General features: G+C 39.4%; 1 protein-coding gene across 4 annotated transcripts in view; it reads left to right on the plus strand.

The window, feature by feature from the left end:
* The first annotated feature begins 807 nt into the window (after positions 1-807).
* Positions 808-16,291, plus strand: part of ARMC3 (armadillo repeat containing 3) — a 102,400-nt gene continuing 86,916 nt past the window's right edge. For all 4 annotated transcript variants that reach the window (XM_069547419.1, XM_069547417.1, XM_069547420.1 and 1 more), the window contains exons 1-2: positions 808-890; positions 4,135-4,183. In XM_069547419.1, coding sequence (XP_069403520.1) covers positions 4,136-4,183 — 48 coding nt within the window. In that variant the 5' untranslated portion in view covers positions 808-890; position 4,135. The remainder of the gene's footprint in view (positions 891-4,134; positions 4,184-16,291) is intronic.

Genomic DNA, 16,291 nt, shown 5'->3' on the forward strand with positions numbered 1-16,291 from the left:
TTATACTCTTGGGTATTTTCCCAAGGAAGGAGAAACATATGTTCACACAAGAACCTGTGTATAACTGTTTAGAGCATATTTATTTATAATAGTCCAAAACTGGAAAGAACCCAAATGTCCATCAACCAGCAAATGGATGTGGTCCATCCAGGCAGTGCAATGCTAGCAGCGACAGAAACAAACTGCGGATTCATGCAACACCATGGACAAATCTCAAAAGCATTTGCTACATTAAAGAAGCCAGACGGAAATGGTAGTGCTTTGTGTGGTTCCATATACAAGACGTTCATAACAATGCAAATTAAAGGAAGATAAAACAGATCAGTTGTTCCCAGGGAAGTGGGATGGAGAAAGAGATTTGACTTTCAAGGAGCATGAAGGAAATTTGCGATGATGATGGGAGAGATTTTTTTTTGCTAAGGTCAATCAAAGGGCATTTATGAAGATGGCATTTGGAAGTCACCTCGCAGAGACTCTGGCCGAGGCGCTTGACTGGGAGAAGGCACCTGCACCTCCGAGTGTGTGAATCATAGCCAGTTCTCTGGTCAGAAGCGGAGGTAGCCCTGCTTCCTGATTTCGTTGTCACTAGGGCTGGCTCTCAACAACTAGAAGGGGAGGATGCCCAGTGCCTATCCTGCCCCCAAAGTCTGGGAGTCAGTCACCAAGGATACACATGGCTTCTCAGGTACCCACCTCTAACCGCGGCTGGGATATGGGGCAGCCAAGCTGGCGTTTCCATTGCCCAGGCGCACGCGGGCGCTAACTGCGCAGGCGCGGCTCCCTGTCGCCTAGCAACCAGTCACAACACCGGACTGGCAGACGCGCGCAGGCGGCGGTTGGTGCTGTTCACCAGATCAGAGGAGCCGTTGCCCGGCTGGATCTCCCTGCAGGTAAAGGCGATTGGGCGGCTGCACCGCTATCCTGGGGGTTTGGAGAGGCCCAGGGAAGAGGCCCCAGCAAGACTTGGGGAAAGAGAAAGTGCCCCTTGTGTAGGAGCATCCGGGGCAACTGAGGGAAGACCTCCCAGAGGTCCTCCCAAGGTGGGGACCCAGTGGATTTCATAAGCGTGCCAACAGCTTCCTATTCAACAGGTGACAAAACTGAGGTCCAGAGCGGGTATCTGAGGGTCTAAGATTCCGTTACTTGACTGAGCAGCTCAAAAAGTGGGTCCTCAGTTGTTCTACACCTTCTCAAAATAAATCTGGTTAGAAAACGTTTAAGATCACATAAGGCTGAAAGTTCACGAAGAAAATCAGTAAATTCGTGAAAAAATGATTCCAATAATCAAAACTATGAACATTCAAAACAGATTTGTTTTCATGTCCAATGCCGTGAAGTTCATACCTTTTAGCCCTGTTATTTTATGCTAGGGATTTAAACTAAGTGAGGATGAAAATTTTACCTCTAAGAATGTTCATTTGCAGTCTGCACATAATTTCAAAAAGTTGAAAACAAATGCTCAACAATAAGGGACTGGCTGGATGATGGGCTTTAAAATTTTGTTTTAAATGGCATGGTGATCCAGGGATGATGCCTGAAGCAATAAATGGAGACTGAGATTTCAAGAACTTGTCTGTTAGTTTGAGAATTTAGTAAAAAAATGCCCCCAGGAAGGTAAGTTGAGAACTGCAGATAGAAATCCAAGTAGGAAGGTAAAATCACTATAGAAAACACACACCAAAATGAGCTATATCAAAACAGTGCTGATCTTCCTGAGCTTATTTCTGAGTGATTTTTTTTTAAATTCCATTTGCCCTTCCTTTTTTCCCAAATTCTCTGTATTGAAATGTGATACCTGTATAAGTAAACAGTAGACATGGAATTATGAGCTTAAAAGGAATTAAAAGGGTAAGTTTTATGTGTTATATATTTTAGCACAATAAAAATCAATGGGGAAGTGGTAAAATAGGAAAAACAGGTTTAGGTTGCTTCAAAAATCAAAGGGATTTATTTTCTTAAGTTGACATCTCAGTAGCTTTAAAGAATAAAACAAGGTAATTTAGTTGCATCATGTTGATTTTAAATGAAATGTTTAATTTACAAATTAAAAAAAAATCTGAGAGTCATCTCTTGGGTTCACTTTCCTGGACTCTGTCAGCTGTGTATTTTCTCCCCTATTAACTATTATACCCAAAACGGTTAAAAAAAAAAAAAAAAGAAAGAAATGCTTCCTACTTAACCATGCTGGTGAGGAAAAGTTCTATCTCTGTAAACCTGTATGTTTAAACTACTACAGCCTCTGTATTTTTCAGTATGCAGTTACTCAAATTCACTCTCCTAAGATGGGAAAAATAAGTTCCCAAGTGAAAAATCAGTTGACATCAAGTAACTTGCTACAGGTGTAATTTAATTGTTTTTTGAATGTTATTCGTAAGGAATTCTTTTGTAAAGCAAAGACTGCTATATGTTGGAATTGGTTATAAAGAGGTATGGAAACTCTTTTTCCTAAAGAAATCATAGGAAAGATTTTCATCTGTCCAGAATAGTCTGTGTGTCTGCCTGAAACATTATAAGTGCAAGTCTAGGATCTGAGTGGTTTTCAAGTATCTGAGAAAGATGTCAGAGATATGAAAAAAACTATTGGTCCTAAGAAATGAAAAGAAAATTCAAAATTAATATTGTATTTTGTTAATATTAGGTTTGAAAATAAAATAATTTTTCTCATTTTGCAATAATTTCCAGGTGTACGAACAGATGAGTCATTTCATATGCAAATTTTCAAAACTTTTAATGATGAAAATTATAGTCAGTAGGGGATATGGGTGTATTTTAATGTTTTAACATATTAGATATAGTGTGAGGTAGTGCATCCCAGCATAGGCTTCCCCAGGGCCTCAAAGATCTTGAAATTTTCATGACTGGAAGTTAGGGACCTGGAATAGATGTCTTTCAGAAGTCAGAATTTCTATGAACATTTGACAGTTAAACATATGTGATCAATTATGTTCAGTGTCTTTAGTGCTTGGAGTTGCTTTTGTCCCTTGATGAGCCATCTGAACTAACACTGACATTGTAGATTCTCTCCAAAGGTTTCCTACTTCCCAGAATTTCTCTTGAGACTATAGTAATTTCTTTGAGACTAGATTACAGTGGTCCCCATCCTTTCTGGCACTAAGGACGGGTTTTATGGAAGCCAGGACAGGATAGGGCAAATGGTTTTGGGATGGTTCAAGTGTGTTAACATGTATTGTGTACTTTTCTTTTATTATTATATCAGCTCCATCTCAGATCATGAGGCATTAGATCCCAGAGGTTGGGGACACCTGGACTAGAATATACCATCTGAAGTTGCCCTAATATCAAACATAACCCCACGAACTCTCACTGGAGAAATGGGTTATTTTAACAGTCACCACCAGCATCTTGGAAAGTTTTCTGTACCCAGGTGGAGTCACTCCTCTGTGGTATATCAAGTATGTATACTGTTCCATTAATTTTTTCCTTCACAAGACTGGACATAAAAGGGCAGGTGGGAAAGGGTCTTTGCAAGGAGTACCCCCAATTCCCCTAGAATTCATCTTTTCAGATTCTCAATTACTTTTTAAAATTGAGATATAGAATATATTAGAGAAAACATTTTGTTATCTAGGAAAATGACACAGATGTTCACTTGGACTTAGTAGATCTCAGATACCATTCAGAAAATAATTAGTTACAAACAACAGAGTTAATGATTTTTATGTCAGTTTGTCAGTATGTAGCAGGCATGGTTCTAGGTGCTTGGGATAGATCAGTGCAAGAAAGCAGACAAAAATCCCTTCCTTTGTGACAGCACATTCTTGCAGATTTCAAAATTAATTTGCGTTTAATCTCCCAAACCCTACACAAGTGAGTTATAAGTGTAGTAAATCATTACCTGTTATGTAAGTAAAATTTATGTCATTAATGTATTCTTCTTTCTAAACTGGAAGCCAGGACTAATGCCCAACAACCTTATCAATAAGTTCCTTTAAAATTGTGAAGCTTGGGATGTAGAAAACATATTTGTATATGTGCAGTTGTGTATTGCATAGTCTCTTTTTATGTAAAATTTAGAGGAAGAAGTACATTTCCTCCTAGGTATGTAGGTAACAGAGATTTGTGCATATACAGTGTACAGATGACATGTTAACCATTTGTGGCATTTTTTTCCAGAATGGGTAAAAAGGTAAAGAAGGAAGCAGAGCCCCCTCCCAAGGATGTGGTAAGTTTCTGATTTGAATACTAGCAGCATGTTAACCAGTTTTAAAAATAAGTTGTTGAAACAGTTTGGCATGTACCAGTATATACATGAGTGCACAGTGGCAGAAGTCCAAAGTCTGACTAATGATAAGATTAGTCAGAGAAATCTAACATTATGTAAACAAACATTTACAACATTGTCATTACATAATTAGCACAATTAGAGAGTAATTATTAGCTTTTCCAGTATGTGGATGGCATGTTTATAAGCCTAGTTAATGAACAAATAGTTTTGGTTTGTTTTTTCAAATACTTTAAATTTACACTTGCCAGTCTCTCATTGATGTTAATTATCTAAGTAGATTTTTAAAAAATGAATGAAGGTAATGCTATAGCTACTAGGTATGTATGTACGGTTGTCTTTAGATGAGCATTTGGACATCAGAAGTCCTGGGTTTTCCAGTCCTATGGAGAGAAAAGTCTGTGTTCATCGCCTTTTTCTCTTTCAAGTGCTTGAATAATGCATTCCTCAAAACACGAACCTTTGTCTCTCCCTTTTAAAAGCAAGGTTCAATAAATTTAATGTCCAACAGGTTGGCAATTGCGATGAGGGGATCTTAGAAGATGTAAGATGGTTTAAAGTGGTCATGGTAAATAAGCATATGTTACGCGAAAAATTATTTCCATAGCAGTAGTGATCGCAGAAGTAAACAATTAGAAGTGACAAAATTGTTTTAAAATAAAAACTTAGTTAAGTAAGTTATTCCATTTTGATAAAATGATGTCACTTAATGTTTGATAGCATGGGAATATGATCACAATATTTAAAACGTTATAATAGGGACTTCCCTTGGTTCAGTGGCTAAGACTCCATGCTCCCAATGCACAGGACCCTGGGTTTCATGCCTAGTTAGGTAACTAGATCCCACATGCTGCAACTGAGAGTCACATGCTGCATCTAACCACAAACCACAATTAAGACCAGGTACAATCAAAAAAAAAAAAAAGGAAAAAAGGCTATAATTAAAAAAAATTTTTTTTAAATTTTATTTTTACTTTATTTTACTTTACAATACTGTATTGGTTTTGCCATACATTGACATGAATCCACCACGGGTGTATACAAGCTCCCAATCCTGAATGAAAAAAAATTAAAGCAGGGTTCTATCATTTCTCTTTAAAGTTTATGAACTACTGAAAGATTGTGTTAAAAATGTCCTAGGACAATTTTCAATTTAAAATCATATTTGGAACAGACATTTGGTGTGGTTTTCTTTAAATAAAATGTGAATAGGGAAAAAAGTATGTATAGTCAACAAACCCACAAGATTTACAGCCTGAAGGAACCTTGATGTTAATTCAGGAGTCTTCCCGACAACACTGGAACATTGCAGTTACAAATGTGAGCTCTGTCCCAGGTCTGCCTCTCATAAACTCTGTTATTTTGGTAAAGTTGCTAAATCTGGCCAAGTTATTTCAGTCTTTTTAAAAAAAATCTCTTAAATGAGATTTGTCATGTCCAAATCATTTTGGTTGCTCTATCAATTACAATGAAATAGAATACATGAAATTCACAGTGCCTGGCACGTAGTAAACACTCAGTAAATAAGATGTTATCCCAGAATCCTTTAGATTCTCTCTCTGTCTCTCTCTTTTTCTCTCTCTCTCTCTCTCTCACACACACACACACACACACACACACACTCCTATGTAACTTTTTATGTATGATACCTCAATGTAGCTGGCAACAAAGGGTACAGATAACGTATCGGCACAGGTCTAGAAAAGTTTTGCAGAGATGGTCAGTGTGGTCTCCTGATGAAGTTCACTGGTCTGGCTACTCTCCCTTGGACATAATGCTCAAATGTTCTAAATTCTCTTGTTTTAATCATTGCATCTAGTTTGCATTACCCTTATTTTTACTGCAAAATAGCATTATTGACATCCTGTTACCAGAAAGTGGAGTCATGAACACAGAACTTGAGGACAAACACTTTCTGATTAAAATTAGAATTAAGGGACTATTAAACAAATAGACATTTGTCTAATACACCTTTCATAATTTTATAATGTCTTGCTGGTATTGTCCTCTCTACTCCAATCTTTGAGGAGCACAGTCAAGGAATGAGAAACAATTCCAATCCCCAAGTTAACAAAAATCTAGCTCTTGTTTCCTTGGGTCACCACAGCCTTGAGGACTGCTGAAGGCATGTGGTCCTTGACTATCCTGAGGGTCCTTCCATCCTTCCCCTACTCTGGCTTTATGTTAATAAAGCTGATAGAGCAGTATTACATACCTAATTGCTTTTCTATATTATAAATTCTAATGCTTCAAAACACTATCAGTTCAGTGCAGTCACTCAGTCGTGTCCGACTCTTTGCGACCCCATGAATCGCAGCACGCCAGGGCTCCCTGTCCATCACCATCTCCCGGAGTTCACTCAGACTCATGTCCATCAAGTCAGTGATGCCATCCAGCCATCTCATCCTCTGTCGTCCCCTTCTCCTCCTGCCCCCAATCCCTCCCAGCATCAGAGTCTTTTCCAATGAGTCAACTCTTCGCATGAGGTGGCCAAAGTACTGGAGCTTCAGCTTTAGCATCATTCCTTCCAAAGAAATCCCAGGGTTGATCTCCTTCAGAATGGACTGGTTGGATCTCCTTGCAGTCCAAGGGACTCTCAAGAGTCTTCTCCAACACCACAGTTCAAAAGCATCAATTCTTCGGTGCTCAGCCTTCTTTATAGTCCAACTCTCACATCCATAAATGACCACTGGAAAAACCATAGCTTTGAGTAGACGGACCTTAGTCGGCAAAGTAATGTCTCTGCTTTTGAATATGCTATCTAGGTTGGTCATAACTTTTCTTCCAAGGAGTAAGCGTCTTTTAATTTCATGGCTGCAGTCACTATCTGAAGTGATTTTGGAGCCCCCCAAAATAAAGTCTGACAGTGTTTCCACTGTTCCCCAGCAATTTCCCATGAAGTGATGGGACTGGATGCCATAATCTTTGTTTTCTGAATGTTGAGCTTTAAGCCAACTTTTTCACTCTCCTCTTTCACTGTCATCAAGAGGCTTTTTAGTTCCTCTTCACTTTCTGCCGTAAGGGTGGTGCCATATGCATATCTAAGTTTATTGATATTTCTCCTGGCAATCTTGATTCCAGCTTGTGTTTTTTCCAGCCCAGCGTTTCTCATGATGTACTCTGCATTTAAGTTAAATAAGCAGGGTGACAATATACAGCCTTGACGCACTCCTTTTCCTATTTGGAACCAGTCTGTTGTTCCATGTCCAGTTCTAACTGTTGCTTCCTGACCTGCATACAGATTTCTCAAAAGGCAGGTCAGGTGGTCTGGTATTCCCGTCTCTCTCAGAATTTTCCACAGTTTATTGTGATCCACACAATCAAAGGCTTTGGCATAGTCAATAAAGCAGAAATAGATGTATATAGCAGTATTACATACCTAATTGCTTTTCTATATTATAAATTCTAATGCTTCAAAACACTATCAGTTCAGTTCAGTCACTCAGTTGTGTCCGACTCTTTGCAACCCCCTGGACTGCAGCACGCCAGGCCTCCTTGTCCATCACCAACTCCCGGAGTTTACTCAAACTCATGTCCATTGAGTCGGTGATGCCATCCAACCATGTCATCTGTTGGACCCTTCTCCTCCTGCCTTCAATCGTTCCCAGTATCAGGGTCTTTTCAAATGAGTCAGCTCTTCACATCAGGTGCCCAAAGTATTGGAGTTTCAGCTTTAGCATCAGTCCTCCCAATGAATATTCAGGACTGATTTCCTTTAGGATGGACTGGTTGGATTGCCTTGCAGTCCAAGGGACTCTCTCAAGAGTCTTCTCCAACACCACAGTTCAAAAGCATCAATTCTTCAGTGCTCAGTTTTCTTTATAGTCCAACTCTCACATCCATACATGACCACTGGAAAAACCATAACTTTGACTAGATGGATCTTTGTTGGCAAAGTGATGTCTCTGTTTTTTAATAAGCTGTCTAGGTTGGTCATAACTTTTCTTCCAAGGAGCAAGCGTCTTTTAATTTCATGGCTATTTCAAAACACTATAGCACAGTTTAAACTATCTGAACTTGGAATTTGTTCCAAGATAGACCTCTTCAAAGTCTGTGAAGGGTTTGTTGTATAAATTATAGATGAAAAATCAGATTTAAAAGAGGGATATATAACTGCTTGAGAAAATAAACTTTTTCCTGTCAAGCCATGGCAATTTTCTTCTTTTATATCTCCTAAAACACTGTTTCCAAAGATTTTTATTTTCATTAATCTTTCATCTACTGGTTAAGATCGGTAATGGGGATGGAAAAAAAGGATGTTTGGTGATAAGGTTAAAACTAAAATCTCCCTTGGCTTTTGTTAGTAGTTTCATTGTTGAAGCATATACTCATATGTGCATTTATGGTTTATTGCTTTCCATTTCTTCTCCTAAAGGAGAATACTAGCTGAGAAGATGCCTTGATGTGGGGAAGATATGGATTGAATAACAAATACAACTATATTCTGCTTTCACAAATCATTTCCAAGTCTGGCTGAAAGGTTGTTTGTGATGCTTTAATAAAAAGCAGACTTTCTGTGGATTGCGTGCATGAAAGAATTATTAGCAGAAATGACCATAGTAAGCAATATTTGGTAGGGCATCAGTAGTCATGAATGGATGTGAGAGTTGGACCATAAAGAAGGCTGAGCACTGAAGAACTGATGCTTTCAAATTGTGGTTCTGGAGAAGACTCTTAAGAGTCCCTTGGACAGCAGAGAGATCAAACTCATCAATCCTAAAGAAAATTAACCCTGACTATTCATTGGAAGGACTCATGCTGAAACTGAAGCTCCAATACTTTGGTCACTTGTTGAGAAGAGTCAACATATTGGAAAAAACCCTGAGGCTGGGAAAGATTGAGGGCAAGAAGAGAAGGGGGCGACAGAAGATGAGATAGTTGGATGGCATCACCAACTCAATGGACATGAGTTTGAATAAACTCCAGGAGATAGTGAAAGACAGGGAATCCTGGCGTGCTGCAGTCCATGGGGTCACAAAGAGTCAGGTACGACTTAGTGACTGAACAATAACAGTGATATTCTGTGACTAAGTTATACTGTCAAAGTCTGAATCCTTGCTTCATCACCCACCACCTGTGATCTGGGGCAAATCTCCTGACCTCTGTATTTTCAGTGAGGATGTGATGATGTTCACTTCATGGGATACCCACTTCATAACCACTTACAGCAGTGGGGCAAGGTTAGATAAATCAGAGGCTTAGAACAGTGCCAGGCATTAGGTAAGAACTCGGTACATGTGATTATTCATGATGTGGCTGAGGGTGCTGTCCATCACCCTACAGAACTGTTGAGGTTTGCTTGAACCTGTCTGAAGAGGCAGGGATGTCAGTTTTGAAAGACCAGCCAGCCGCTAAAGTTCCCAGACGCCCAGAGCATGGCCATTATGATTTATGGTCGGGTCTCTCTGAGTTTAAGAGCATGGAAATTTTATTCTCTTACATTTCAGAGACAACTGAATCCACAGAATCTAAACTCATAGCCTATGATCTGGCTCCAGAATATCAGTGGTTAAGTATCAAGTTAAGTAGACATCTATGTTAAGGGGTCAACGCCTTCTCTTCTGGTTAAGTGCATGTGGGAACCAAGTTTGGTGGGTGTTGAATCAGAGGCACCAGCAATAGCAGAACCTGCTCTCCTACCTGGGCAACCAAATCCAGTTCTGTGGAAGAAGGGATGTCTCCTGGGGCTTGTTTTTCTGGACCCTTTCCACCAGCCTCAGAATGACCCAGGTTGTAAAGCAAATGAGAGGCTATTTTAGCACTTTTCATTTTAACCTTTACCCTTTTGCAGATTTTAACTGATGTTTAGAGTCTGTACTAAAACCTTGTGCCAGGGTGGTGCAGTCGGCTTCCTTCTGTTTATCTTTCTCCCTTTTCCTGGGCAATTGGCTCCTCATGATTAGAGACCACTGACTCTATAAACACATTCCAAAAGAAATCAAAAAAGCCTTTTATTTGCACTTGCTGGCGCCATAAAAATCACTGAACTGTCATGATTTATCTCTTTTCACTGAGTCCAGCTTTATAATTGTATGTTCTTTTAGACATGTGCTGTCTAATCATGGAAGCTAGTGGCCACATATGGTTATTTACATTTAAATAATTCAAATTGTATTAATGCAAATCAACAATATAAAATGAAAACTTCAGTACCTCAGTCTCATTAGTTCAAGTGCTCAAGAGCTGCATAGACAACACAGGATCGGGATCTTTCCATCACTGCTCTTCTGTTGGGCAGTCTTATCCTAAATGGTCTTGTTTCCTTAACAGAGATAGAAAAGCATCTCTCCCAGTCCCAGGCTTCTCTAATTGACTGGACTTAAAATTCAAAGCTTAGCCAAAACGGTTTCCCTTTCTCTCCTCCTCTTTGTAAATAATTTTGGTTCATCATTTATTCTGTACAGAGCGCGAAATTATGATTTCACAACCAGCTTGTTGGTGACTCGCTATGAGTTCCTCACAGGAAAGCAGATGGAATCTGTAATTACAGCACAGGATTATTTATTTAGTCATGTGGCATTCTGTTACAGCTATCATCTTATTCTCGGCGCCTTTTCTAATAAAAGATTGCTATAGCGCTGCAGGCTCTGTAGGAGAAATGCATGTCATGCCAAGTTTCTCTGCTCTCTGCCAAACATTGATATTTCTTCTTTGACAGCTCTTACGATGGTAATTCTCACAGTCTCAAACTTCCTTTTAAGCTTCTTGTACCCCCATCACCTTTTTCTTAAGGACAGCCAGAAGATATGACGAAATACTAAACCACGTGGTTTTCTGAACCACGGAAGGAGAATTAAAAGATGTTTAAAGGTATTTCCACATACCCTGTTCCTTTGAGAACCGTAGTCATTCCATGGAGATCATGACAAATCCATACTTCAGCATAGTCTGTTCATTCACATGCTTGCAAAATTAAATTTAAAAATACTGAAATATCAGTAGTTTCTGAAGTGGAAGTTCGAAAATGTAAGGGGAGGTAACCATTCAGGATGCTAGGGGCACCGTCTTAGGTGAAAGCTGATCTGAGGTTGTGATTCTCAAGGGTTCAGCCGCAGGGTCAGGGGGCCTCATGAGGACAGAATGGGTGACTATGGACTCTCTCCCTGCAGAAAGCACACCAAAAGTTCTGCCCACAATTTCAGAGAGACAAGCTGTCCCTGGAGTCCACTGATGACTTCATTAACCTCAGATCTGAAATCTCTTTTCTGGCATCAACAGACAGTACAACACACAAGGAAGGCACTTCAAGGCCACAAGCATAAAAAAGAAGTTTCCAGAGGCACTTTAATATATTCCTTTATAGGGATTTACAGAGTATTTCTATATCCAGGGTACTGTTCTAGGTAATAGGGATAGAGAAATAATATAACCCTCTGCCTGAAGAAAATCATTCATTTATCAGGCAAATATTGGGTACATACCATACACAAGTCAAGTATTCCTCTACATCCTGGGCATATAGATCAGGCCTCAAGGCAGTTTATTAATACACTCAAATGGGGAAACAGTCAATTAACAAAAAAAAGGTTAAAATTCCAGGATAAAATCAATAAAATTTTACCTGAGTTTTGTTGAAAAAAAAAATCTAGAATTTTAATTTCAAGCATTGTTAACTTTTTCTTTCTTATCATGTCATCATTACTTTAGAAGTCCTTTCTTCAGAGTTCAGATCACCGTAATTCAGTTTATTGATTTTATCAATTTATTGATATGCCACTATTGTGTTTCTATTTTGTCCTCCCCAACCTTGGCTGGAATATTTGATGAGTAATTTGTTTGAAATTACAGTTGATATACTTGAGTTTGAAAATGCCTGAACCTATCTTTTTCATATCTGAATGAAAAATTTGTAAAGTTTAAATTTCTTGAACCCATCAACAGAAAAATCAGATTAAAGATTTACTGATCATGGCCCCACCCATCAGAACAAGACCCAATTTCCCCCTCAGTCAGTCTCTCCCATCAGGAAGCTTCCATAAGCCAGCCTCTTACCCTTCTCCATCAGAGGGCAGACAGACTGAAAACCACAATCACAGAAAACAAACCAATCTGATCATGTGGACCACAGCCTTGTCTAACTCAATGAAACTATGAGCCATGTCATGTAGGGCCACTCAAGATGGACAGGTCATGGTGGAGAGTTCTGACAAAACATGGTCCATTGAAGAAGGAAATGGCAAACCATTTCAGTAGTCTTGCCTTGAGAACCCCATGAACAGTAAGAAAAGGCAAAAAGATAGGATACTGAAAGATGAACTCCCCAGGTTGTTAGGTGCCCAATATGCTACTGGAGATCAGTGGAGAAATAACCCCAGAAATAAAGAAGAGACAGAGCCAAAGCAAAAACAACACCCAGTTGTGGATGTGACTGGTGATGGAAGTAAAGTCAGATGCTGTAAAGAGCAATATTGCATAGGAACCCGGAATGTTAGGTGCATGAATCAAGGCAAATTGGAGGTGGTCAAACAGGAGATGGCAAGAGTGAACATCGACATTTTAGGAATCAGCAAACTAAAATGGACTGGAATGGGTGAATTTAACTCAGATGACCATTATATCTACTCTGTGGGCAACAATCCCTTAGAAGAGATGGAGCAGCCATCGTAGTCAACAAAAAAGTCTGAAATGCAGTACTTAGATGCAATCTCAAAAATGACAGAATGATCTCTGTTCATTTCCAAGGCAAACCATTCAGTATCACAGTTATCCAAGTCTATGCCCCAACCCATAATGCTGAAGAAGCTGAAGTTGAACGGTTCTAGGAAGGACCTACAAGACCTTCTAGAACTAACACCCCAAAAAGATGTCCTTTCATTATCTGAGACTGGAATGCAAATGTAGGGAGTCAAGAAATACCTGGAGTAACAGGAAATTTGGCCTTGGAGTACAAAATGAAGCAGGGTAAAGGACAATAGAGTTTTGCCAAAAGAACGCACTGGTCATAGCAAACACCTTCTTCCAACAACTCAAGAGAAGACTCGACACAGGGACATCACCAGATGGTCAATACCATAATCAAACTGATTATATTCTCTGCAGCCAAAGATGGAGAAGTTCTATACAGTCAGCAAAAACAAGACCGGGAGCTGACTGTGGCACAGACCATGAACTCCTTATTGCCAAATTCAGACTTTAATTGAAGAAAGTAGGGAAAACCACTAGACCATTCAGGTATCACCTGAATCAAATCCCTTATGATTATACAGTGGAAGTGAGCAATAGATTTAAGGGATTAGATCTGATAGACAGAGTGCCTGAAGAACTATGGACAGAGGATCCTGACACGTACAGGAGGCAGTGATCAAGATTAACCCCAAGAAAAAGAAGTGCAAAAAGGCAAAATGGTTGTCTCAGGAGGTCTTACAAATAGCTGTGAATAGAAGAGAAGCTAAAGGCAAAGGACAAAAGGAAAGATAAACCCATTTGAATGCAGAGTTCCAAAGAATAACAAGGAGAGATAGGAACACCTTCCTCATCAGTCAATGCAAAGAAAAAGAGGAAAATAATAGAATGGGAAAGACTACAGATCTCTTCAATAAAATTAGAGATATCAAGGGAACATTTCATGCAAAGATGGGCACAAAAAAGGACAGAAATAGTATGGACCTAACAGAAGCAGAAGATATTAAGAAGAGGTGGCAAGAATACAAAGAAGGACTATGCAAAAAGATCTTCACGACCCAGATAATCATGATGGTGTGATCATCAACCTAGAGCCAGACATCCTGGAATGCAAAATCAAGTGGGCGTTAGGAAGCATCACTATGAACAAAGCTAGTGGAGGTGATGGAATTCCAGTTGAGCTATTTCAAATCCTAAAAGATGATGCTGTGAAAGTGCTGCACTCAATATGCCAGCAAATTTGGAAAATTCAGCAGTGGCCACAGGACTGGAAAAGGTCAGTTTTCATTCCAATCCGAAAGAAAGGCAATGCCAAAGAATGCTCAAACTACCACACAATTGCACTCATCTCACATGCTAGTAAAGGAATGCTCAAAATTCTCCAAGACAGGCTTCAGCAGTACATGAACTGTGAACTTCCATATGTTCAAGCTAGATTTAGAAAAGGCAGAGGAACCAGAGATCAAATTGCCAACATCTGCTGGATCATGGAAAAAGCAAGAGAGTTCCAGAAAAACATCTATTTCTGCAGTCCGTGGGGTTGCGAAGAGTCTGACACAACTGAGCGACTTCACTTTCACTTTTCACTTTCATGCATTGGAGGAGGAAATGGCAACCCACTCCAGTGTTCTTGCCTGGAGAATCCCAGGGACGGGGGAGCCTGGTGGGCTGCCATCTATGGGGTCGCACAGGGTCGGACACGACTGAAGCAACTTAGCAGCAGCAGCAAAATAATTCTCAAGCCTCAATCTCCAGGTACTTTTAGAAGCTCTTCCTTAAATTTCTGTGAAATTCCAGGCCCTTAAATTCATGGTTAGTGCTGCATACAGCATACTAGCCATGGCTCTAGGCTCTCCTAGAGGCCATTTCTTCTCAATGGTTCATGGCACTGGAATCCATAAGGACCTGTAAGCCTGGTGCACACAACAGATATTTACTGACGATCTGTCTTCCAGAAAGAGTCTAAGAGGCTTGAGACTTTGATAACTCTTTCAGCTCTAGTACAGTTAGACATGTGCAAATAACAGCTTCAGCTTCAATTTGTTTTATTATTTAGAAGATTTAATAATTTTTATTAGGGATAATTAGTTTTTTAAATATGAGCTAGAAGTATCATTGTTATTCTAAGTGAGTACTGAGTAATATATAATTGTTTTGAAAAGACTACATGATCTTTACAATGTTATACTGTCATCTCACTTGATAGACGACCCTAATTAAAATAAACCAAAACAGTAATGCATTTTCTATTTGGCTTTCCTAATTTCCTGGTGTTTGATTTCTGCATTTTAACTTAAATTTCACATATAAGTTATGTGTATAACAGCTTCAATTCATATGTTAGATAATGTTGCTCTAAAATTCAACAGCTATTTTCCCTCCAAGAGGTATTTTTATCCTAGCCACGTTCTTTCAGGTCATTGCTTACTGCCATCTTCTCTGTCTTCTCTACTCTTCTAACCTCACACAATTATGTCTCCTTATTCAGAGTAATCTCTCTCTCCATCTTCTACTCAAAACCGAACATCAACTTTTGTTACATCCCAAAACACATTAATGCTCAAAATTCTCCAAGCCAGGCTTCAACAACACATGAACTGTGAAATTCCGTATGTTCAAGCTGGGTTTAGAAAAGGCAGAGAAACCAGAAATCAAATTGCCAACATCTGCTGGATCATCGAAAAAACAAGAGAGTTCCAGAAAAACATCTATTTCTGCTTTATTGACTATGCCAAAGCCTTTGACTGTGTGGATCATAACAAACTCTGGAAAACTCTGAAAGAGATCGGAATACCAGACCACCTGATCTGCCTCTTGAGAAATCTGTATGCAGGTCAGGAAGCAACAGTTAGAACTGGACATGGAACAACAGACTGGTTCCAGATAGGGAAAGGAGTATGTCAAGGCTGTATATCGTCACCCTGCTTATTTAACTTATATGCAGAGTACATCATGAGAAACACTGGGCTGGATGAAGCACAAGCTGGAATCAAGATTGCTGGGAGAAATATCAATAACCTCAGATATGCAGATGACACCACCCTCATGGCAGAAAGTGAAGAAGAACTAAAGAGCCTCTTGATGAAAGTGAAAGAGGAGAGTGAAAAGTTGGCTTAAAACTCAACATTCAGAAAACTAAGATCATGGTACCTGTTCCCATCACTTCATGGCAAGTAGGTGGGGAAACAGTGGAAACAATGACAGACTTTATTTTGGGGGGCTCCAAAATCACTTCAGATAGTGACTGCAGCCATGAAATTAAAAGACGCTTACTCCTTGGAAGGAAAGTTATGACCAACCTAGATAGCATATTCAAAAGAAGAGACATTACTTTGTCAACAAAGGTTTGTCTAGTCAAGGCTATGGTTTTTCCAGTATTCATGTATAGATGTGAGAGTTGGACTATAAAGAAAGCTGAGCACTGAA

This window comes from Ovis canadensis, chromosome 13, assembly GCF_042477335.2.
Source record: "Ovis canadensis isolate MfBH-ARS-UI-01 breed Bighorn chromosome 13, ARS-UI_OviCan_v2, whole genome shotgun sequence".
Classification (NCBI taxonomy): Eukaryota; Metazoa; Chordata; class Mammalia; order Artiodactyla; family Bovidae; genus Ovis; species Ovis canadensis.